Source organism: Pararge aegeria, chromosome 2, assembly GCF_905163445.1.
Source record: "Pararge aegeria chromosome 2, ilParAegt1.1, whole genome shotgun sequence".
NCBI lineage: Eukaryota > Metazoa > Arthropoda > Insecta > Lepidoptera > Nymphalidae > Pararge > Pararge aegeria.
This window is the reverse complement of record NC_053181.1, coordinates 18,632,600-18,657,916: the sequence shown is the minus strand read 5'-3', so window position 1 is coordinate 18,657,916 and position 25,317 is coordinate 18,632,600. Positions and strand designations below refer to the sequence as shown.

The following is a 25,317-nucleotide window of genomic DNA, read 5'->3' as shown; positions in this document are numbered from 1 at the left end:
TTCTTATATATGCCCCATTAACTTCCTGAGTTGCAAAAATAATATGCGATAATTTCACGTGTTTTCACTCGAATTTCACAAGTTAAGAGAAAAAAATAACACAAGACTCAAGATTCAAGAATCCATCACTTATTGAGACATGGCTGTACGGTGATATTTCCTTTTCTCTACGGTAAAGAATAAAGAAAATAAATGTCATCACTCATCTGTCCTCTGTCATTTTATTGCCGTGTTTGGATTTTGCCTCGACTTTGTATTTTTAAATAAAAATAGCAATGACTGTGTGAATTAACATAAACTTGTATAAAGTTAACTTTCCTGTATTGGCGACGCAATCCCGCCGCGCTTTATTATGGTGAGTGCGCACTGTTTCAGTTACATTTTTACCAAAATCCATTACTTTGAAGATGTGTTTACATTTTAGTTGTTACTTTTTAACTGTTGTTTGCTCTATTTAGTCGACTCCTTCCCAATCCCAGACGACCCGGCCATCCAGCGATACAAAAAAAACATCCCCAACATCGTCTGTGGTAACAAGGAATGGGGCAAGGAAAGCGAAAATTCAAACTCGTGCAATGTCCGCTGGAACGAAGGTACGTTTCAGTACGCATGATCTAATTGACCGATGTCAGTCACCAGTAGCTGCGCAGTGAGGCGCAGGTACAGTCCTTAGGAATTCAATACCTGTGTTCAATACAGTTAGCAGTACTAGTCTGACTAGTGCTGACATTTATACCTGGTTCATGGGCGAAAATCTCGGTAAGTCACCTTCAGCCTGGCTCTGTAATATTGTGTGAACAGTAACTTATGTCCCTTTAGATTACAATTACATTTGCAAATTACCTGCCAAAATTCCAGGCTCTCAAAACATACATAATGGGTTATTGAAGTGATTGAACAAATTAATGATCTCGTTCCACCATTTTGTTATCAACTTGGAATGGCATATTTGCTATATGTTTCGAAAATTACAGTTTTCCATAGTAGTTTTATAAATTTTGTACTACCATTGAATCAGAAAAACTACTGTGTGTGTGGTTAAGCTGTTTTCTTACTATGGAAAGAAGATAATTTACTGTCATTCAGTACAATCATGAACAAAGGAAGACTAAAATGGCTGTAGTTTTCCTTTGTTCATGTTTCATTGCATAGATGGATACTATGATATTACTTATAAATAAATATGCATAGTATTGTGGATATGTATATGTATTCTAATGATTTGAAATTTATATGTGTTGCATTGAAACATATTGATCTTTTTCACTCTGCTTTAATTGTAGCTCTTTTTATTGGGTGTGTCTCTTTACCCTGGTATGGAGAGTACATAGAGAGTATATACACAATTCTTTTGTGGTAAATGGGTAATGTTTTTTGATGTTGATAATGCTTCTTTCCATACTGTGCTGAAGATTTTCTTGTGCCGTAATCAAGTTGAACATCATAATCATTTAAGACCACCACTAGGCTTGCGAGAAGGAGCATTTACAGTTCCATCCAAGCTACTCCAATGTTGGCTAGCAGGCAATAATCTAGGCAAATAAAGAGATTTATGTTATGTCTTCTTTTACTTTGATATAACTAATACCAGGACATTAAGCTTAATTTCCTATAATCTGCCAGAACCAGGCAAATCTGCACACTGCACAGTGCAATATAAATTCTTCAATCTATGTATGCAACACCACACATATCTTCTGAAATGCGCTCTTTGCGAAATGCGAAATGTGCTGAATGCGAAAATTCATGCAGTGTTCCGCAGTTTGTTTTTGAAATTACATGCTCGTTTAGGATCCAATATATATCTTTAGGTTATAGAGAAACTTTAACTTAAAGCCATGATTGTAGTTTAAGCTTTGTATACAAAAAATAAAATTTAATTTTTTGTATTTAGCCATAAAGAATATTTGTAAGTAGTTCTCAGAACAATGTTACAAAGTAGCTTATGTACACTTAAATAGCTTTAAAATTTAGTAACTATTTTATTGCACACCTGTTTGTGAATAAACAGGTGTGCAATAAAATGAGATAAAATTCAAGAAAGCATTTTGATTCTAATTTATAACAAATTTGGGTGCATTTTTTCTAATCCCTTGTTGTTAGAAGATTAATGTAATATTATGTTTACTGTGTGCAAATACAATCTTTTACTGATTATCTAGTTTCAACATATGTTGTGATAGGTAACATGGATACGAATTTCTTATTTTCTAGCCGTCTGCCTCCCTGATAGCTGCTAAAAAGAAAGCCCAGCAAATGAAGAAATCAAAAGACGATACAGTTCTGCGTGACCACTATCAAACAGTATGTTTATTAATAGATTTTTTAATTCATATTAAAATAGGATAGCTTATTTTTTATAGGTAGGCAATATCGAATGTACTTTTGGATATTCAACTGTTTCTGTGATATAAAGATTTAGTATTTGGTTTTTGATTTGATGCTAAATATGCCTGTCTAAGAGTGATTGATAAATTTTCTTTCATTAGCATTCTTAACATTTATTCCGTGCTTAGTGCCAATTTGATTGCAATAGTTATTAGGTTAGCCATTTTTGATTTTATCAAATGACTAGCTTTTACCCCTGGCTTGGCTTATATGATAATTTAATAATCTTTGCCAGGAAGCTTAAGGCACAAAACATGAATACATCAGACCTGTGTACGATTTAAGGGCATTTTGTAAACAATGCGGTGTGTCATTCCATTTACCAGTTGTAGTATCTCTCTTTAGTCCTTTCAACTAATTCTAGGCCGAAAATTAAGTTTAATAGTCGCTTGGTTAGGGTGTAGAGGGAGGACAAACAAATACATCTTTGCATTTAAAATATTAGTTAAGATTAATAATAATATTTTTTTTTGCAGGCAATGGAGTCAAAAATGAAGGTGAAAGGTCCCACAGGATTTGTCACCGAGCCTCGCATGGCAGAGCATTGTTGCATTTGGGATGAAAAGTATCCTGATTGCCCGGAGAGGATAACTGGAACACTTAAAAGGTACACCAATTTAAAGGTGTAACATATTGTGGGTTACAATACTTTGGAAATCAGCTGGGAATTCATGTTGGTTTAATAGGGTCATACACGCACACACAATCACATGGTATATATCCTTCCGAACTTCCTGTTCCTTTCACACATGACCTGGAACAGTGAAGAAGACGCTAATCGCCCGTGGCCGCCGACAGTCGGTCGACTTCAGATCGCGTTTATATATGCGTACCTAATCAAGTAACAGGAGTCACTTGATTTTAATTTTGCATGTGATGTGAGGGCTGTGTCTGATTTCTGTCAGTAAAAACTATGGCAGTTTACTCAAACTATTAGCGTTCCGGTTTCACAAAACAATCTTAGAGACAGTAAATAATGTACTTCTGCTGTATCATTTCGGTTTTTTATTCATAATATATATTATATACTACATTTACTTAAATATCATTTAATATAAGTAAATTAAAATATTTATTTTGTTAACACAATCGTTTGTTTGTGGAAGGTGTGAGGAATTGAAACTAATAGAACAATGCAAATCGTTCCCACCGAGAGCGGCAACTAAAGAGGAGCTGAACAAGTTGCATTCCCCATCCGTGTATGAGATGATGGAGACAACACATTGCAATGATAATATTGAATACTTAGAAGAACTATCGTCGAAATATGATGGTATCTTCATACACCCTGTAAGTTTAGCTTTTAATATTTACATATTATTTATCTATATCTATATCTATCTATATATATATATATATATATATATTTATAATAAAACTGTAACTGGAAGGTTTGTGTACATTTAATATATTTTGAAAACTTTGATCGGGGGATGCTTTATAATCGATACTGAGTCCAAAACAGATTTGTATTTAATTTTTGTTTGTCTGTCTGTGTGGACAGACAGAAAAACAAAAGTTTCAGTAGTTTAGTGAAAACTACCAATCGTTATCACCCAAGAGTTGGGGAAACGTTTTTTCTATAGACATGTTTAATCGGAACGCATTGAGGTGCGTGACGGGGTTTGAACTCGGTTCATCCGAAGCTGAAGTCTTATCCACTCATCAATATATATACTATAATTTATGCTATAACCGCTCCGAACATTTATAATCATGTTTCTACAGAAAACCCAAGAAATGGCTCTCCTGGCAGCTGGCTCTGCAATAGACATGGTGGACCGTATAGTGTCCGGGGAGGTTCAGAACGGCGCCGCAATCGTCCGCCCGCCCGGTCACCATGCGATGTACGACGAGCCTTGTGGGTACTGCTTCTACAACAATGTGGCGCTCGCGGCCTACCACGCGTTAAATGTGCGAAAGTTGCAAAGGTTCTTATGATTTTATTAATATAAGTATATAGGCGAAAACAGCAAGCAAGAGTCGGCTTTTTTTTTCAGACACTGAAAGTTTAATAAATTAACCTTTTATTTTACCAGGATATTGATAATCGACTGGGATGTCCACCACGGACAAGCGACGCAGCAGATGTTTTACGACGATCCGCGGTTAGTACCATTTTTCTAGAACCACAGACATATGAACCTAACATTGATTTTGGATGTCGAAAACGCTAGATTTAAAAAAAACGGGCACGGATGGCGCATTATAGATAATATAATATAGCGGCTGTTACAAATAACTCTGTTGCCATAGGTATTACAAAGAATTTATGAAGAACAAATAAAAAATATGTTAATGCCCACAAAAAAAAAATGTATTACAAAATATTTACTCGCCAATCATATTTTATACAAGCTATATACACGCAAATACTTCAAAAATTCTGTTCTGGTGTGTGTTATCAGTTTTATTATTCACTAAATAATATATTTATAATATATAGCGCGCATGCTTACCCTTCTGCTGTAAGAAGAAGCCCACACTCGGCCATACTCGGCCGGCTGTTTTTTGCTATATCACCATGTCACATTGTCTCACAAGTGTCATTATGTACTAAGTTTCTTAAAACAGGATTATTTGATCATCCTCATCATAATAATATCAACCGATAGACGTCCACTGCTGGAAATAGGTCTTTTGTAGGGAGTTCCAAGTTCCACGGTTCTGAGCCGCTTGGATCCAGCGGCTACCTTCGACGCTCTTAATGTCTGTCCACCTCGTTGGGGGTCGACCGACGCTGCGCTTACCAGTTCGCGGCTGCCATACCAGCACCTTGGGACCCCAACGTCCATCCCTCCTCCGAACTATGTGCCCCGCCCATTGCCACATCAGCTTCGCGACTTGTGGTGCTATGTCGGTAACTCTGGTTCTTTTACGAATCTCCAAATTTCTGTTTTGGTTGCGTAGAGATACTCCGAGCATAGCTCTCTCCATCGCCCGCTGAGTGGCTCTGAGCCTTCTTATGACGCCCATAGGCCATAGTTATGTTTCTGAACCATAGGTCATTAGATTTTTTGATACAATGGTGTTGTTGTTATACAGGGTGATCTATTTCTCGATCCACCGCTACGAGCACGGCGCGTTCTGGCCGAACCTGAAGCAGTCGAACTTCCACTACATTGGCTGCGGGCGTGGCGAGGGGTACACGTTCAACGTGCCCCTTAACAAGATTGGCATGACGGACGCGGACTACATCGCGATATGGCACCAACTCTTGATGCCTATGGCTATTGAGGTCAGTTGTGTTCTTTTTAAGTTTCAGAAGGCCGATTGGCGCAGTGGCTTGTGTATTTTATTTTATTTTATTTTTTCTTTTCTTTAATTGGAAAACCAACAGTTGTAGATACTAAATAGTTAGCAAATTGGTTGACTTAAAACTAATAACAGGTTTCCACAGATAAGTCTTATATAAACAAGGGTACCTGATAGAACCCAGCAATAACGTAGCAAACTATAACAAAGTGTTAGCATGCAACAGTTTATCTACTAAGTTGCGACGTACACTGTTCATATTACCATAAAATAAGTCAATTTCGGGGTCATTGTAAACAGAATTAAGAAGGCGAGAGACATGGATTATAAAGTAATTAAATCTATTTTTAGTTTTAGTTAAGGGTACGTGCAGAATCTTTTTATGCCTAGGTAATCGCGAGGGTACAAATAAATCTAACTTAGTAAGTAATTCCGGACTATCTATTGACCCTCTAACAATGTTAAGTAAGAGAAAACATCGGCAATGTTTCTACGTGTATGAAGGGGTACAAGGTGTAAATCCGAACATGATATTTCGTATATGCTTTAAGTCTGTCAATCTGAGTCCAAGGCCGTGTGCCTGTTACTGTTCTAATCCTGCGGGAACCGTTAAAACCGGTGAACCACTCGTTTTTTCGAGAAAAAAGTACTCCAAGCTTATCTTCTGAATGCAAGGTATGAAACTGCCGTATTGGATCAAGATCGGTGTAGTGTTGAGCCGTAAAGTATAGGCAGTACTATTGCAATGAGATGTGCCTGCTAACGGCCGTTCCTAATCCTTTTCAAGTATGGAAGAGAAAAAAAAATTATACCATTGTGAAATATACCTAATGGTACTTGATTTAGAGTCACAAATTCTCTACTGTGTAGGCAGTTTTGAGCATTAGAACAACTTTTTTCTGACCTCGATAAGAACTATTGTTGGAAGCGTAGACATTATATAATCAGCATTATATATGGAAAGGTTAACAAAGTGTAGCATAATTTTACCCTTTCTGACATGATATTTTTATCGGCCGCAGTACCAACCGGAGCTGGTGATCATATCGGCGGGGTACGACGCCGCGGTCGGCTGTCCTGAGGTACTTATCTCACTATCTCTCTATCACTCTTATCTCTAGTGTACCTCTCTTTCAGTTCTCGCCACAACTCGTCCTCTTCTCCGCTGGGTACGATTCCGCTCTTGGCGACGAGAAGGTACGAAGTGTCTTTGGGTTTTATATAAATGACACGGGTGTCTATGAGCATTTAATAAGCATTTATAGTTGAAGGAACAACAAAATAGCCCACCTGATGGTAGCTGGAAAATCGTGAGCTTATAGTCGGAGTGACACTTCGCAGCATACAAGGAACGCCACCTAGTGATGACAAACTTCTCAGTACTGTAACTAGATGGCGCACCGTGACAATAAACTAGATGGCGCGCGTGATAATAATCTAGATGGCGCACAGTGACAAATAATTAGATGGCGCGCTCGGACAATAGACTAGATGGCGCGCTGTGACAATTGACTAGATTGCGCGCCGTGACAGTAAACTAGATGGCGCGCCGTGATAATAAACTAGATGGCACTCCGTATTAAGGACTACATCAACGATAAAAATACTTGTGTATCAGTTATTACTCTAACCAGGTTGCTTCTTATATAATTTTAAATGACAATATGTGATGGTGATAACGAAAAAAAAATCAACCGGCTAAGTTTGTTGTGGGCTTCTTCTTAAACCAGGCAAGTTTGAAGTTGACGAATTAAGTTATCACTATCAACTCACTTCTATGTCATATTTTACATATGACATAGAAGTGAGTAATGTGCAATCTATGTGCCTATTTGAATAAAGAAATATTTGACATTGACTTTGACAATAAACTAGAGACTGCAGTTAAAGACTTTATTCATCATCGAACATAATATACACGCCTTTGGCGACCTCTGTAACTTGTGAATTTTATCGTTGACCTATTAGATTATTTTTGGTTTATTAAAAGAGTATTTAAGTTAAAATTAGTAGTTAACACTACTTTACAAACCGAATCGAATAATCGGTGGTAAAATTCACAATTTACTTATCATATGTACTCATAGAGATAAACTCATTGTAAATATATACATATTGCATACACACATAGCTCACGTATAGCAACACGTATAGCTCATGGAAAGCGTGCGTTGACGAGGACGCAAGTTTTTTTTTACGTCGCGGTACAAAGGTTTAAATTCAAATTCAAAACTTCTTTATTCATGTAGGTCTATCACAGGCACTTATGAAGCGTTCATACAATACATGTTTACATAATTGTATGTGGATGGTGATAACTTCGTTCGTCAACTTAAACCTAAAGCTACGAGGGTACGAAACGCGCCCTGGTCTAAGAAGAGCCCTCAACAAACTTAGCCGGGTAACTTTTTTTTTGTTATCACCATCTCACAGTAAATTTATATTTCGCTGTGAAGTTAGAGCAATTCACACCCTAGCTCTTTTATCATACATGTAATCCTTAATATTATAATAGGATTTTTCTATAAGCTTCCGTTTTATATAAACTTTGAACTTATTGAGAGACGTCTTAAGGATTTCATCTGGTAATTTGTTATAAAAAGATATACAATTACCCTTAAATGAATTACTGATTTTATGCAGCCTAGTAAAAAGCACTACAAGTTTATTTTTACTTCTAATATTAATATTGTTCCAGTCCACTTTCTTTTTAAAATTTTACTTTAAGAGATATACTCTTTGTATATATATATTGCATACGCACATAGCTCACGTATAGCAACACGTATAGCTCATGGAAAGCGTGCGTTGATGAGGACGCAAGCATTTTTTTTTATGTCGCGGGGCAAAGGTTTACGCATAGTACTATTTCGGAAGCAGAGACAAACTTTCGCCGCTTCTGAAAGAGTGCGCCCAGAGAAGTGTACACTTCAGAAAAGCTCTGTACCTTGTCACGTTATTCTTTAATCTTAAAGGTAAGATAAAGAATACCGGAAAAATTTTAAAGATCAAGTATATTTGAAACTATGTAATAGTATGAAATACAAGGCGTAGGTCTAGGCCAGTCTAAGCTCGACTGTATTTCGGTACCGCACTCTCCTTTTGTGGTAGGCCAGCATCAAGTTCCAGGCAGTCAGAGGTTTCAGTGCTGTGCCAGCTGCAGTTGTAATTATGTCTGCTAACAGGTAGTCTAAAGGCAAGGAAACTTCTTATCCCTCCGTAGTTCCCAGCATGGGAATGTTAAGCCAGAAGGATATTAAATCTCAGAGAATTATTTCAATGAGTACAGCGGTTAACAGTTTGAGTTTTAAAAAATCACCAGTCTCATCACAGCTGATCATGTCACTGTCACCACTGACATAAGAGAAACGTTCCGAAATACGTAAAAATGTACCCGAACACTTAAATAAAAGCTTAATATTTATTATAATTTAAAAGAATGCAAAGGCATTTTACAACCTCACCAGGGCGAGATGGAAATAACGCCTGCGTGCTACCCGCACTTGCTCAACATGGTGATGAGTGTGTGCCCCAGTGTGTGTGTGGTCCTGGAGGGCGGCTACTGTCTGCGCTCGCTGGCTGAGGGGGCTGCGCTGACTTTGCGCACTCTGCTGGGCCACCCACCACCCAGGTTGCAGGCCTTGGAGGAACCCTCAGACTCGTGAGTTGAGACACACTCCTAGAAGATACAGACTGTGTTATGAAAATTAAGATTGAAATGAGAATGAAAATACACTTTATTGTACACCTAACATAAATTAAATTATAAACAAAAACAACACAATAGAACACAGGTACAATGGGCGGCCTTATCGCTAAAAAGCGATCACTGCCAGGCAACCCAAATTAATTTAACCAAAACCAATTTGCCAAACCAACCAACCAAGATTAATTTGCTGTACTCCGCAAAAAGCAGGAGAATCTGTGTGGTGTAATTTGTAATTTCTTCAATCCTTATACTCCACACCAAACAGATCTTCGGCAATGTAAACTCCTCTAGAAAATCTGTTTGATGTGGAGTAAAAGGATTGAAGAAATTGTATAGTAAGTGGTTGTGGAGAATCATCTTATGATCCCACTACCGGCCCGCTACGGGGCACGATGAGAAGGGTTTAGGCTGTAGTCCACCACGCTGGCCCAGTGTGGTCTGGTGGATTACACAGGCCTTTGAGAATATGAGAGAGAACTCTCAGGCATGCAGGTTTCCTCACGACGGTTCATTCAGATATTCTAGGAATAATTTGTAAAATTTAACAGTACTCATCTATTATAGCCATTTTAAACCTTTTATGTTTTATTTAATCAAATAAGATATCTGTGTAATATTTTTATAAGTCGAAAAAACTTTAATTGTCTCAGACTGATATTTTCATGTAACTGGCTCTTATTAAAGTTGATTATTTATACGATAACCCGAATACTTCAGTGAAGTAGTTATTTTCATACAGCATTAGTTCAACACCTATTCACCTATTAATACCACTTTAATAATGATTCCAAATTTTATTTCACATCATACTATATTTCTCGTATGAACTTCTTCTGCAAGAGTCGCCATTATAGACACTGAGAAAAATCAACAATAGAAAATATATTAAACTCCGAGGATTCCAAAAACCTGAAAGAGGTATTTGCTCGGAAATGGGATGTGGCATAATGTAATTGCTTCATGACACTGCTATTAGGCTTATAATAATAATAATTAAATAATAATAACTAATAATTAATTCTGGACGAAGTCATCTAGACGAGAAACTACCGGAAACACATTATGAAAGATGTGCCATCTTTCATCTAGATATATGTCGAGCGTGTCATAGCCCTGGGGAGTCCCTCAGGCATATAGTTTCCGGGTGTTCTCATCTTGCTAACGGCGATTGCTTGCACAGACATAATCAAGTAGCCAGGATAACTCATCAACAACTTGCATTCGGTATGGCCTTATCGATTTTGAGATACCTTACTATAGGTACGACCCGGCGTCAGTTCTTGAAAATAGCAGTGCATTGCTCTACTGGGATCTTACGATTACAACTAATATACCTGATATAGTGCTAGTCGATCGAGCAGTGCGCGGTGCAATAATTGTTGAAATTTCTATTCCACATCATGATAATCTGGTGAAAGCTGAAAAGGAAAAAGTATCTAAATACTTGGACCTTGCTCACGAGATTACCGCTATGTGGGGTGTTGAGTCTACCGTTATTGTTCCGATCGTCGTTTCATTCAATGGTCTTCTCGCGAAAAGCTTCGATCAATATATTAAGAAGCTTTGGCTCGGTTATTGGATCAAGGGTTGATCCAGCAACCAAGCGATAGCGGTATGGAACTTTGAAACGCTCCTCTGTTTCCCTGACCGCTGTTTGCTTGGGTACTAAAAAGCCCCGCAAGTGGATTATTTAAAATAAATTTTTAAGTGTTTTTATTTTTCTTTTGTAATTTCACTGTTGAAAATTAAAAAAAAAAAGATATAAATAAATGATAGAAAATAATAATTATTATTTCCGTGTACAGAATCCGAGAGACCATCCTCAATTGTATCTACGCACACAAAAACCACTGGCGCTGTTACCAATTCCAGCCCAAGTACAGCGTGGACACGACAGTTGCCAATGTGTGCGACGGAGAGAAAGAGAAGCATACGGTCACAGTGCTGTGGGAGGGAGACGAACTTAGGTCGGATGTTTTCGCTACGAGGGACTGCTATCCTGTACAAAGTGACGAGACTATACGCCTTTTCGAAGAAAAGTTGGACCATTTGTCATTAGGTACGTAAAAATTCAGCGTTTAGAAAATTTGTTTTCTAGTCTTGTAATAATTTTGAATTCTCACTCTAGTTAGTTAAAGCGGAAGAATTTGTTATTTTGTTTGTTTGAACGAACTAATCTCTCAGACTGATTCGAAGCATTTTTACAATTGCTGTTTTAAGGAAGTGTGCGTTGCTACGCGGTGGATCGTAGAAAAAAATAAAACTCGGGCCCGGAAAGAATAGATTTGTAAAAGTTGACCCATCACACCATAAATATCAAATTCGCATAATATTTTTATTTCGCCTGCGGCTGCTTTTTATAAATCTTTTCTTTAATGATACGGGCGATAAATAAGTTGGACGGCCGATTGGCGCAGTGGACAGCGACCCTGCTTTCTGAGTCCAAGACTGTGGGTTCGATTCCCACAGCTAGAAAATTATTGTGTGATGAACATTAATGTTTTTCAATGTCTGGGTGTTTATTTGCATATTATAATTATTATTTATGTATACTTATTATCCATAAAAAATATTCATGAGTCATCTTAGTACCCATAACACAAGCCACGCTTACTTCTGGGCTAGATTGCGATGTGTGTATTGTCGTAGTATATTTATGTTTTAAATTTTGTCTTAAGTTAATTTAGTTTTTTTTATTACAGTGACGGATCTGAAGTTAGCACAACATCCGGTATGCTACATCTTCGACGAAGCCATGTTGAAGCACAAGAACATATGCGAGCCGTAAGTACAGTCGCTGGCATGTTTTTTTTTTCAGCGCATGTTACACCACCTTCTGTTAAGTCTTTTATATCATCTGCATACCCTGTGCGTACCCTCTATGTACGCCACTGCGTAGAGTATCATAGGCTTCCTGTAACCCCAGGAGAACTTTCCACGGCTTTTGTAAAGTGCAGTAATAAACGCTGACGAAGATAGCAGGCGATGCGAGTCTTCTTTGTCGTAACACTCTTGCCAGAGTGGTCGTGGTCATCACGGTGGGGCATTGTTTGTGGCAGTTGTTACTCGCCTCGCGATCATTCGCCTCTTCTCCCTGTTTGCAGATAGTCTGGTACACTCATGCAAGGGACCTCCCACTGAAGATTTGATTTGATCGGTCCATCGCATACAAAAACCCAGTGTAATAGAAATGTTCAATTTCTCCGTCTAGAGGCCACGTTGAATGCCCCGAGCGGATTCTGCGCATTCACGAGAGACATCGCGATTTTGGTCTGCTTGAACGTCTGCACCAGCTGGCGGCGAGAACTGCGACCGACGAAGAAATCCTTACTGTACACACCAAAAAACATCTTGACAGGTATATTCAATCTTTCTTAGAGTAACTATAAACGTTTCATGCCATTGCACGCACTTTAAATACAATCTACATAAAAAAATTATGTTAATATTCTCATCAAGTAAAATTGTAATTTCTTTTGAGAAAATCGAAACGTTTTGAAACCACTGCACATTATTAAGTCTCTCACGCACACACAGTTACACACTTACACACACACTCGTACCAGCGCACACGCAGTTGTGAATATCATAACTGATTGTTTGGTATATGTTGTATTTTCACAATTATGATTTGTAATCTAGATTTGGACTTATTTCAGTATAAGGTGTCCAAATAACTAAAATAATTTCTAACCCTCTTGCAATCCTAATAAAAAAGAAATAATCAATGATTTATTAATTAACGTTTTTATACGCCGTGTAACCGAATTACGAGGTACGGTTGAAGGGTGCATAAGGATATTTCATCAAGGAATCACCCTGTAAAAATATTAAATCAAAAGAAGCCTTATTTGTATGCCATACAAACTAATTCAAACATTCTAAGTTATGACATATTACAACCCTATTGAAGATAAAAGACCTATGCTACGCGACGGGTACTTAATAAAGTGACAGGGGTCACTTGATTTTAATTTTGCATGTGGTGTTGAGGCTGTATCTGATTTCTTTCAGTAAAAACTATGGCAATTGTTTACTCCAAAACTATGAGCGTTTCGGATTCACAGATAAGTCTCAGAGACAGTAAATAATGTACCCCTAAAGCGTGTCAAAAAATATTTCTATTTTTATTTACACGTTTGCATAAATCACCCTGTAAAAATATGAAATCAAAAGAAGCGTTTTTTTTTGCCATACAAACTAATTTAAATAATTCTGTGCGCTTGACGTATGACAACCCTATTGCAGATAAAAGATCGACACGAGCATAGTACCTACGCTACGTATCACGTACCTAATAAAGGGACACAAGTCACTCGATTTTAATTACGCATGTGATGTTGGGGCTTTATCTTATTTATTTCAGTAAAAACTATGGCAGTGGTTTACTATTAGCGTTTCGGTTTCATAAATAAGTCTCAGACACAGTCAATAATGTACCTCTAAAGTATGTCAAGTTATTTTTCGGTTTTCATTAACACGTTGTATATGTTACAGGTTGAAGGAAATAGCAAGTACGAAGCTGAGAGATCTTAACAGCCAGAAAGAGGCCTTCACGTCTGTGTACTTCCATCCAGACACTCTAGAAAGCGCTGCCGTTGCTGCGGGTTGCGTACTACAGGTACGTTCATAATACACACATACCTTACCGTTACCTTTCGAACCTTGACAATTTTTTTTCAAAGTAATGAAGTATTAAAAAGAGAAAAGATTTGTCGATAAACTTTGAAACTACTGAACCGATTACAATAATTCTTTTATTATTACTACAAGCTATTTTATCCAGAAAAAACATTGGCTTAATTTATATCACAAGCAATAAAATTGCAGCCTTATTTCAGGCTTTTGTTAACCATGCCAGAAGAAAAGCGCACGTGTTGCTTTATGGATGTGTATTGACTAAATGATTCGTCATACGTAAATACTACAAAAGTACTACAAAAATTAGTCCGAAATCGTTATCCTATCTTTTATAAAGAATTCATAGAATCAAGAAATAGATCATCAAGGAATCCTTTGACTCTTCAAATACTGTAATGTCTTCATTGTAGTTCTTACATTGTGTTTTGAAACGGCAGCAAAGTCTTTCAGTTTTAAATAAATTTTCATAGATATTGTATGAACTTAAATGATACATTACTACGACTGTTTACAAATAAATAATTTAAGACTCATACATAGTATTAACGTGTCAAATATGTGTATATACATTATGTATGGACCTCATAGGTACCAATATATAAAATTCGAAAAGTTCAAAATTCAAAAATTCTTTATTCAATTCATTTATTTCAAGTAGGTCTAATATAAGCACGTTTTGTAACGTCAGACGGCAGTTGCTCTTTTCCAACATCAACAATTTAAATTATACATTTTAACATTCATTTTTCTATATTGTGAGAGATGAAAGCGGAGCCGGATGCTTCCAAGCAACCGGCCCTTATGATGCGTTACTACAAATATGTTTATATTACTGTGGCGTGACGGTGATAACTACATTCGTTCACTTATACTGAAGCTAGGGTTAAAAACGCGCCCTGGTCTAAGAATGGCCCATAAAAATCTTAGCGAGTTTTTTTTGTATTCATAGATTGTGCATACAAAAATGCACCTTGAAATGATCATCGTCATATCTATTGGACTAGGGACTCCTCCTACAATGAGAAGGGGTAAAGGACGTTCTCCATCATTCTGGCCCAGTGCGGTTAGGTGGACTCCACACACCTTTGAGAACATTATCGAGAACTCCCAGGCATGCAGGTTTCCTCACGATGTGTTCCTTCACCTTTAAAGCAACTCGAAACCCAGACAACTTTGAAAAGTTATAGGTGCGTGCTGGGATTAGAACTCGGCCACCCGAAAGTAAAGTCGAGCTCCCCACTGGGATATCACCGCTTCGCACCGCAAAGTTGTTCTGGCACCTTTAAATGCGTTGTTCTAATTTGGCCTCTATCCCCATAGATGGTAGACGCAGTTTTGTCCAGCGTGGCAGGTTCCGGAGTATGCGTGATCCGTCCACCGGGGCATCACGCGGATGACGAGATTCCAAGCGGCTTCTGTTTACTGAACAACGCTGCGATTGCGGCCAAGTACGCGGTGCAGAGCCACGGACTGAAACGAGTGTTGATCGTGGACTGGGATGTGCACCACGGCAATGGGACACAGAGGATCACTTATGGGGATAAAGAGGTGAGAATTCTAATACCAAAACTTTTTTCATGTTGGCACTATTGCTGAAATAGCTTTATTGTTACCTTATTAACTAACCTATTTATTACACAAAACACTGAACTTAGTGATAAAATAAAAAAAAAATATCCGAACATCGTAAACATTATAATCGCGGTGACTGGCAATGACACAGATTCAAATGCCAATATTTATATTTTATCTGGCACTCGGTATTTGAATGATGATATGAACAGAATAGGTATTATATTTATCTATGGTCATAAGTTGTTCATACAAAAGTCAACTCTATTATTAACTAAAATCAATTTATCATTAAGCCTGGGCAAGCAGTAACGTGTCTCCGCACTCATTGGCTGAACGATTTCGGGTAACGTGACCTGTGTCATATATTATGTCACCAAGCGTTTTTGAAAGCTCTTAAAACAAAAGTTACGAGGGTTCCAAAAAAACTTGGAACAATTACCAAAACTTTTTTAATTGCTTATGGTATCATTAAAATTATGAGATAATAACGATAATGCTGTGTACACCCATATTTTATTATTTTAATGGCACTAGACATAATTAATAATTCTAAAACATATTTTTTTTTTTTATAATTGTAGTAAATAGTTGCTTCAGCGTTTAAAATTCGTAGTTCCACGTGAAGTTAGCCGCTTCCAATACCGTAAGAATTTTTTGCTCGCCAAAAACCAGAACAAATCATTGCCAACATAGTCCTATATATCGAATGCAATTTCTCGCAAATTGCATTCGATATAGTGTAGATATCTTCAGAATAACATATCTAGTGTTAAGCTTAAGTTAAAAAATAGGTAATTGCTTAAGTAATTTTATTTCCACAATATTTTTGTTTTTTTTTCGTTTTTCTTTTCTTAGTAATTTATATTTTTTATATTATTTTAATATATTTTTTTTAGCTGTTTGCAGCAGCCTTATGTACCCAGCGGATTTGATACACATGCCAAATAGTGCTATAGTTTATTTTAGATTAAGCAGTTGATTGTCAGTTTTGCGAACTAATTAAAAAAAAAGAACAATTAATTGCTGGTGTGTCTTATGAATAAATAAATAAATAACGTGGAACAGGAATGCTGCTTAGCGGCAGAAATAAGCATGGCTTACTTAACCGTAGGAGCCTGTGGCATCCAATAAACTTTTCAATGTTCTGGTGAAACACTACGAGTAGAAAACGCATTGCCCAAATCTTACATATCAAGGAATACTTTATCTCACATGAAATAAAGCTTACTATCCAACACACTAATTTTAGTCTAGTCTGCGTTGAGACGATATGTGTGTTGTACAAAAATTTTCAAATTGTTTTGATGGCCTGAGTTAAATTTCAAACAATGCCTGCACCGGATAGTAATTTTATCATTTGTGTAGTTATAAGTTGGTTTAACACTATATATTTGTATGGTGCTTACCTATAAGTAGCTAAAAATTTTGTCTTCATACTGTATTATCATCATAACAACCGATAGACGTCCACTGCTGGACATAGGTCTTTTGTAGGGAGTTTCAAATTCCACGGTTTTGTGCCGCTTGAATCCAGCGGCTATCTGCGACGCGCCTAATGTCGTCCGCCCACCTCGTCGGGGGTCGACCAACGCTGCGCCTACCAGTGCGGGGCTGCCATACCAGCACCTTGGGACCCCAACGTCCATCCCTCCTCCGAACTATGTGACCAGCCCATTGCCACTGCAGCTTAGCGACTCGTTGAGCTATTTCGGTAACTCTGGTTCTTCTACGGGTCTCCACATTTCTGATTTGATCACGTAGCGATACTCCGAGCATAGCCCTCTCGATCGCCCGCTGAGTGACTCTGTTGCCCATGAGTGACCATGTTTCCGAGCCATGGCTCACTGGCAACACGCACTGTTCGAAGACTTTGGTCTTCAGGCACGGAGGGATTTTCGACGAAAATATGTCACGAAGCTTTCCGATACTGTATAAGCTAGTTTAAATTGTTAAATGTGAAGCTGTTGGTGAACCAAATAAATAAAAATAAAGAAGTACTTTCCCTGTGTGTGGCATTCCTATATTTCCATATATTCTTCGTGGCATTGGTATATTTTAAGTATGAGTTAATGACCAATAGTTCATACAATACTGTATTTTCAGATACTTTACATATCCATTCACCGCTACGACAACGGCACGTTCTTCCCGAACTCGAGTGACGCCGATTATACTGCGGTGGGCGAGGGGCGCGGGGAGGGGTACAACGTCAATGTGCCTTGGAACAAGGTAAGAGATGAATGAATGAATGAATACATTTTTATTGTACACCACAGAGAAAATTTACAGAGATACAAATACAACAGCACAATAAGGTAGAACGTACAATTTGGCGGCCTTATCGCTAAATAGCGATCTCTTCCAGGCAACCAAAGGCATACAAGAAAATGTTATAAGAAATAAGTAGGTACAACAAACAAAATTAAATATTAGGACTTAAAACTTAATTAACATAAAAAAATAAATAATAAAAAAAAAAAACATAAAACATAGTATATACTAAACATAACATATTAAAGATATGTACAAAAATATAAAATATATTCCATACATATATACAAACATATAAACATACAAATACGCTACTATAAATACTTAATTAAAAAAAAAAAATTAAAAAAATTAATAAAATAAAAGAACCCTCAAAAATATGTAGAAAACGAAATAAACAAAAAAGAATACAGTGATCATTCCCATCAATGCCCGGCTGATACAGACAAGTAGTGATCCTTCACTTGTTTCTTAAAAATGCCGATCGTTTGCGCCTCACGAATCTCTAACGGCAGGGCGTTCCAAAGTGTAACGGCCTGAACCGTAAAGGATTTGTGGAAAAAAGAGGACTTATGACCAGGCACCTTCAGGATAAACCTCCTCGTAGAGCGAGCATCCTCAGGAGGCCCTGTGAATACAAATTTCTCTTTGAGATAAACAGGAGTAGAAGGATGGAACAAGATACAGTACAGAATAGAAAGAATATGCAAATTCCGGCGAAGTCGGATTGGTAACCACTTGAGACGAGACCGAAATTGGGAAATATGGTCATATTTGCGCAATCCAAATATGAACCGGATGCTAGTATTTTGAAGTCTCTCAAGCTTATTTAACTGGTCTTCAGTTAAGTCAACAAAGCTTGCGTCAGCGTAATCAATAATGGGAAGGAGGAGAGTTTGTGCGAGCATAATTTTGGTAGGAATCGGAAGAAAAGAACGAAGGCGACGCAAAGAACCCAAAGCTGCAAAGGTTTTTCTACTGACCTCTTTCAGATGATGTGTCCAACTTAAGGTTTGATCTAGATATATACCTAGATTTTTAACATTAACACTATAAGGAATTGTTACACCATCGAATTCAATAGGCGGAAGGGAAACCCAGTCAATCTTTGAGATTTGGTTTCGGCTGCCTATAATAATTGCCTGTGATTTCCTAGGGTTCACATTTAGGCCATGTGCTTTACTCCACTGTAGAATAAGACGTAAATCCCTATTTAAATCTGCAATAGCTATCGAAAGATTCTCAAAGGTTGACTGGGTGTAAATCTGGACATCGTCAGCATACACATGGTAGAGAGAAGATATGTTATGAGTTATCGAATTGATTAAAATAGAAAAAAGTAATGGTGACAACACGCCGCCTTGAGGCACGCCAGCAGTAATATTACACCATGAGGAGTTAGTGTCCTCAACGCGAATACGCTGCCGACGACCATGAAGGTAACTATGAAACCAGTCAATTACTGATGGAGATATGTTAAGAGAACGTAACTGACCCAACAAAATGTCAAAGTCAACCGTGTTAAAAGCATTGCTGAAGTCCAGCAATGCTAAAACAGTGAGTTGTTTATTGTCCATGCCCCAACGTATATCATCAGTTACTTTAATAAGAGCAGTAGCCGTACTATGCCCAGGACGAAAACCGGATTGAAATGGATTAAAAAGAGAATGCCGGTTAAGAAATAGGTTCAGTTGCTGGTAAATAAGTTTTTCAAGGACTTTTGATAAAAAGGGTAAAATTGAGATTGGATGGAAATCAGGAAAATCGGCCGGAATAGTACGTTTAGGAAGAGGAATGACATGTGCGCTCTTCCAAGCGTCGGGAAATTTACTAGTAGAGGTACATTCATTTAAGATGTGAGTGATGACAGGAGTGAAAACATCCAAGAGAGGAATAAGCATATTACGGCTAATATCGTCACAACCGACAGCATTGGACGCAATGGACAAAATGTTCTTCTTAACATCACAAACAGTAAACTGACTAAACTCAAACGGAGGATAATTAGGAGTTGGAATTGCAGAGAGAGCATGAAGAGTATGCAATTTATCTGAACTACCAAAAGAGTTAGAAGGGGTAGAGAAATATTGATTCAAAAGCTCAATATCAACACTAGGAGGAGTAGAATTTACGGATGATTTACCAACTCCAACAGTTTCAAGAAACTTCCAAACTTTAGATGAGTCGCCGTTTTCGACTGATGTATGAATGTGTCGTCGTTGTGCATCTCTACATAATGTATTGCAGCGATTCCTGACCTCGTGATATTTTCTACGATTTTCATCTGAATTGTTAATTTTAAATTTTGACTTCGCTATATTTTTCTTTAAAATTCTATTCTTCAACTCATCAGTCAGCCAAGGAGCAGGTAAGTGTTTAATTTTAACTGCTTTGATAGGCGCATGCACGTTGTAAAGCTGACTGAGCAAGGAGCAGAAAATATCCACTTTGAGATTAATACAGGATGCAGATCCAACGGCTGACCAATCAATTTTGCGGGCGTCATCACACAACCGGTTTACATCCATTCCACCAAAATTACGTCGCATGAGAATTTTAGGTTTATTTTTTGGAGGGCGCAGCTTATACGACAGAAAAATTAAATCGTGGTAAGAGAAGGCTTCGGCAGAACACTGACCATGCTTGGAAACAAGATCTGGAGACGATTATTAAGTCAAGAAGGGAAGGAAGGCACCCTGGAAAGAAATGGGTAGCTGAAAGGGGAAGAATTTGCATATTGCACGCTTCAACAACAGACTCAAGTTTGCTAGCTCTATTATCGCCTTTAAGTAAACAAGTATTAAAGTCTCCCATTAATATAGTATGACTATAAGCAGGAACTAAAGTTTCTAAAAGATTTTCAAAGGTAGGAAAGTAATTAGTTAAAAGGGAAGGACTGTAAAAAACTCCAAGGAGTATCTTACTCTGGGACAAAGAAAGCTCAACCAATAAATGCTCCGCACAATCAGAAGGGGGTGGTTGGGATGACGCGCTAACAATTTTAAAAGGAATATAGGATCTAAGATAGATCGCCACACCACCACCACTCCTGTTGGTGCGATCATTACGTATGAGGTGGAACCCAGGTAGCGAATAAGAAGTAGAAGGCAAACAGGGTTTGAGCCAAGATTCGGAAACTAAAATAGCGTGAATATTCTGGGATTCAAATGACGCAAGCATATCTGGATAATGGGCCGGAATGCTTTGAGCATTTATGTGGACAGCATTAAAGTTTTTCACGCAATCGGAGAAGTAAGAATTATATTAGAAGAGATGTAACTATGATATATAGAACTATGTTTTGTTTTGTCTTCAGCGCGGCATGGGCGACGCGGAATACATGGCGGCGTTCACTCAGGTGGTTTTGCCGATAGCCTACGAGTACAACCCGGATCTGGTGCTAGTCTCAGCTGGATTCGACGCCTGTGTGGGGGACCCCCTGGGCGGTAAGGCACTTCATTTTATTTTATTTACCATCCTTATTTAAATTATAAATTCGTAAAATGTTTTTGTTTGTTTATTTATCTACTACCTTGCTTAAAATCCTCTATGAAAGATTCTGAAAAATAAGCTTGCTTGTACGTACTACATATCTAAACATCAAAGTAGGTAGGTACTTTGTTTTTTAGGTATGCGTCGCGTAATTTAGGTACTATGCCCGTGTCGGTCTTTCATATTAAATAGGGTTGTCACAACTAAAACTAAAATAATTCAAAACACTTGGAATGTTTTGAATTATTTTGTATGGAAACATAAATGCCTCGTTTTATTTAATATTTTACAGGGCGATTCCATATGAAATTTTCTTATACACCCTTCAATAGTATTTCGTAATTTCATAACTCGTATACTTCATTGCCAACATTAAAACATCCAGTGTATCATACCAACCATAATATCATACAAACGGATAATATAATGTTGTACTGAATTTCAAAATAACACTCCTTTGTTTTTTTTTTCGATCCCTTCTGCGTAAAAGTCTTGCTCAACAGACAGACACATTTTTAGTGATGTATGCGTGGTATCTTTCGAATTAAAAAAAAAAGAACATTGCCATTCACGCGCGTTTACTATTACTTGCTGTTTTTATTAAGGACACATTATGTGTGTAGATAAAGTATTTTATGTAAGTGTTGATAATTAGGTATTAAAACACTTATTTGATACTATTATCGCAAACATTCTTGTTTTGATAATCCCTTATATACAACAGTTGCATAAATAACTCAATAGTTATAGCTCAGCTTTACATTGTTACAAAACTAGTGCGGACGGGCGGGTTGTCAGTTAGACAGTCCCTTTTATGAAGACTCTGAGATAAAGGTACTGATTGGTACGGCACTGATCGTAACATATTGCGACATTAGAGTGAAGATATTTCTTACAGGTTGAATTTATATTACAGGTTGCAAAGTATCACCGGAATGCTACGGTCGAATGACCCAAATGCTTAGAGGCCTGGCTGGGGGTCGCATCATACTCTGCTTAGAGGGAGGCTATAACATCACTAGCATCTCATACGCCATGACCATGTGCACTAAAGCTTTACTCGGGGACCCCATGCTACACCATTATGAACCGAAACTCTCAGTCCACTGCTCTGCTGTTGAGAGTATTAACAATGTCATAAAAACCCATAAAAAATACTGGAAAAATCTTAAATTCCACCTCGCTTTGCCCATAGAGGATGTTCTGGAAAAACCAGGACCCTCTCGCGGGTTGATTGTCACTGATCTGGAAACGTCGAAGCGTCTGGACGACTCCAAAAAGTCTGAAGCGGATGCCGATTTGGAAAGCAGCATGGCAAGTTTGAGTTTGAAAGGAGACGACAAATGCGCGGATGGTGTACATTGTGGTACTGATGACGAAGATAAGGTGGGCGGTTCGAAAAAACTGCAGGACGAAGGATGTTCTTCAAAAGTAAATGAAGGTGCATCAAAAGCGAATGAATGTGAAAATAAAGGCAAAGAACGAACTACATTAGCGGACTATTTATCGGAGAACATGCAAGCCATCGATGCTGGGGATATGTTTCCAGTGGTACCATTACAGTGGTGTCCGCATTTGGAGTCCATCTACGCCATACCTGAGGGGGTTAAATTTGAACAGGGATCTAAGTGTGTGGACTGTGATCATACCAAAGAGAATTGGGTGTGCCTGCATTGTTTTGTCGTAAGTATTCATGTCTTTATTATCATTATGCCTAAAGGGCATGCCCCTTTCACTTTCGGGGTGCCGAGTTCGAAAACCCAGCCTCTAACTAAGGGCTAATTACTAAATTACCTCTAACTTTTCTAAGTTACGTGACGTTTTAAGTAATTAAAATATTACTTGCTTCAACGGTAAAGGAAAAAATCGATATGTATGTGAAGTCCACCAATCTGTACTTGGCCAGCGTGTTGGACTGCGGCCCAAAACCCTTCTCATTATGGAGACCCGTGCCCTGTGAGCCGGTAATGGTTTTGTATGATGCAGATACATTATAGGTGCTTTTGAGCAATTTTTTTTTTGTCGATAGTGACTCTACGTCGGGCACGAAAGGCAGTTTGTAACTACCAATCTAAACTTAAGTAACTTTTTAGTTGATTTATTTTTGGAAAATCCCGTCTGTTACAGATTAGAAGTTATAAAAAAAAATTGGCATTGTAATTCTTACTGATAACTGATAATTTCGGAGATCAACATTGGTGGCACTTTTTATAAATATAAACAGTAAAAGCTGTGATAACCTCGTGGTTAGAGCTTCGGCCTAACTTTCGAGGTTGCAGAGTTTGATCCCCGGCACGCACCCTGCGGTATTGATTTAAGCAAAAAAATATTATTTGCTTTAATGGGCTGGCCACAAGGAGAGATAGAAAATACGGTTTTAGAGCATAGGCCCACCACGCTGCTCCAATTGCGGGTTGATAGCCTAATATATATATTTAATCAATATAATTTCAGACGGCTTGCGGTCGCCACGTGAACGCACACATGCAATCGCACTACCGCACATCCGGCCACGCCCTGGCGCTATCGCTCGTCGACCTCTCTGCCTGGTGCAGCGCCTGCGACAAGTACGTGGACAACGCACTACTCTACGACGCAAAGAACAACGCACACCGATGCAAGTTCGGCGAGGACATGCCTTGGTGCTACAAGGACGAATGAGAATTTTTTTTTCGCAATTATAAAAAAATATAACTTATTAAGATTTCAAAAATCTGACCTGAGATTAGGGGAAGGGCTTGGCTCAAGTATCACGACATGTAACTAGGCGGTTTTCGAAGAATTCGCAGCCCATCTCATGTAATTAATGTATGGCCCTAAGTATATAACCCGCGTCATTCAAGAATACATTTATAGAAATACGCCGATCTCGATATCGATGCTATCTCATTCGCATGCCCGTATATTGTGCAAAAGAGATGTGCACGGCAACGACGTCTTTGTATAAATCTATTCTTTAATGGTGCGGGATAAACTTAATTTTTTATTATCTGTCTTATAATTTAAACAGTCTTTTTCATACTGTTCCGTCTAAATTATTATCTCAATTAAGGAAAAAAACAGTCTTGTTATTTTTTTTTTTACATTTTATACTAAAACATTATTCACATTTTACGACAGATAAGAAAAAAAATTCCGACAGGTTTTCTTTACGATAGAATAAAACTACTGTCCCGTACGTTTTGAGAGCATGTTATATTTGATTTCAGAATGAGAGTTGGACGTTCGCGTATGTAATAGTCGTTTATAAATCAAAAACACATCGTCAATACAAAATGATTCTTATGTTTATCATTTTAAAGTTCGTTGTATATTTATACCGCTGAAATAAAAAAAAAAAAAAAACTTTAACACAAGTTGAACAAAAGCTAAGTACTACTCAATGCGATTTGACGTTCGTTAGCGTCCAAAATCTTAAGCTTTAAAAAAAAAAAAAAAAAGACATAGTATGACGACGTAAGACATTGCTTTTTTTTCATTTCAACACCGCATGCGAGAACGGTGATATTACACAAATAAGTTAAAAATTTCAAGAAATATGTGACGCATTTACAAAAAGTTATATGAAAGAAAAAAGTGTTTTCATTACATTCCAGAGTTTTAGTTGTTGTTGTTTTTGTACGTACGGTAAAGTACAGTTGCGACGTTATATTCTGGATCTTCAAAAAATATAGTTTGGTATCTATTGATATTCTGAATTATGGCATAAATACTACTACTATTTAATATTTTTTGTCATTTTTTGACCTTTTTTTCATGCTCCTATAAATTTTTTATAAATATCTATGCCAAATTTATTGTATTGATAAAAAAATATTTAAAACTTATTTATTGATAAAAACTAGTCTGTAAGTCTGTTTTATATTTCTGACTACATTTGCATAATGCTAAGCTACTGCTTTTAATGTATACGAATCGGTAAATTATATAAATGTGCTAGTAGTTGTAGAATCTATATTATATCTAAGTAATTCATAACGTAGGCC

The 25,317-nt window shown here is 37.5% G+C and overlaps 1 protein-coding gene across 3 annotated transcripts; it reads left to right on the top strand.

The window, feature by feature from the left end:
- Positions 1-225: 225 nt before the first annotated feature.
- On the top strand, positions 226-24,934 carry LOC120634015 (histone deacetylase 6). 3 transcript variants are annotated; one of them, XM_039904438.1, is made up of 19 exons: positions 226-355; positions 459-593; positions 2,215-2,304; positions 2,865-2,995; positions 3,495-3,678; positions 4,117-4,319; positions 4,428-4,496; positions 5,434-5,626; positions 6,781-6,840; positions 9,111-9,304; positions 11,158-11,411; positions 12,055-12,136; positions 12,564-12,710; positions 13,850-13,973; positions 15,314-15,541; positions 17,672-17,797; positions 21,156-21,285; positions 22,248-23,014; positions 23,786-24,934. In XM_039904438.1, exons 1-19 carry the CDS (start codon positions 353-355, stop codon positions 23,990-23,992), a joined length of 3,327 nt encoding a protein of 1,108 aa, XP_039760372.1. In that variant the 5' UTR covers positions 226-352; the 3' UTR covers positions 23,993-24,934. The 3 variants fall into 3 exon arrangements, with proteins under 3 accessions (XP_039760372.1, XP_039760371.1, XP_039760373.1); XM_039904437.1 differs by lacking the exon at positions 6,781-6,840 and adding an exon at positions 6,666-6,725; XM_039904439.1 differs by lacking the exons at positions 226-355; positions 459-593; positions 6,781-6,840 and adding exons at positions 686-759; positions 6,666-6,725.
- Positions 24,935-25,317: the final 383 nt, after the last annotated feature.

Excerpts from the sequence above, each read along its gene's own strand:
- LOC120634015 (XM_039904438.1), top strand. Across the intron at positions 12,137-12,563 it reads CACAAGAACATATGCGAGCC|AGGCCACGTTGAATGCCCCG; the intron begins GTAAGTACAGTC and ends TTCTCCGTCTAG. Across the intron at positions 13,974-15,313 it reads CTGCGGGTTGCGTACTACAG|ATGGTAGACGCAGTTTTGTC; the intron begins GTACGTTCATAA and ends CTATCCCCATAG.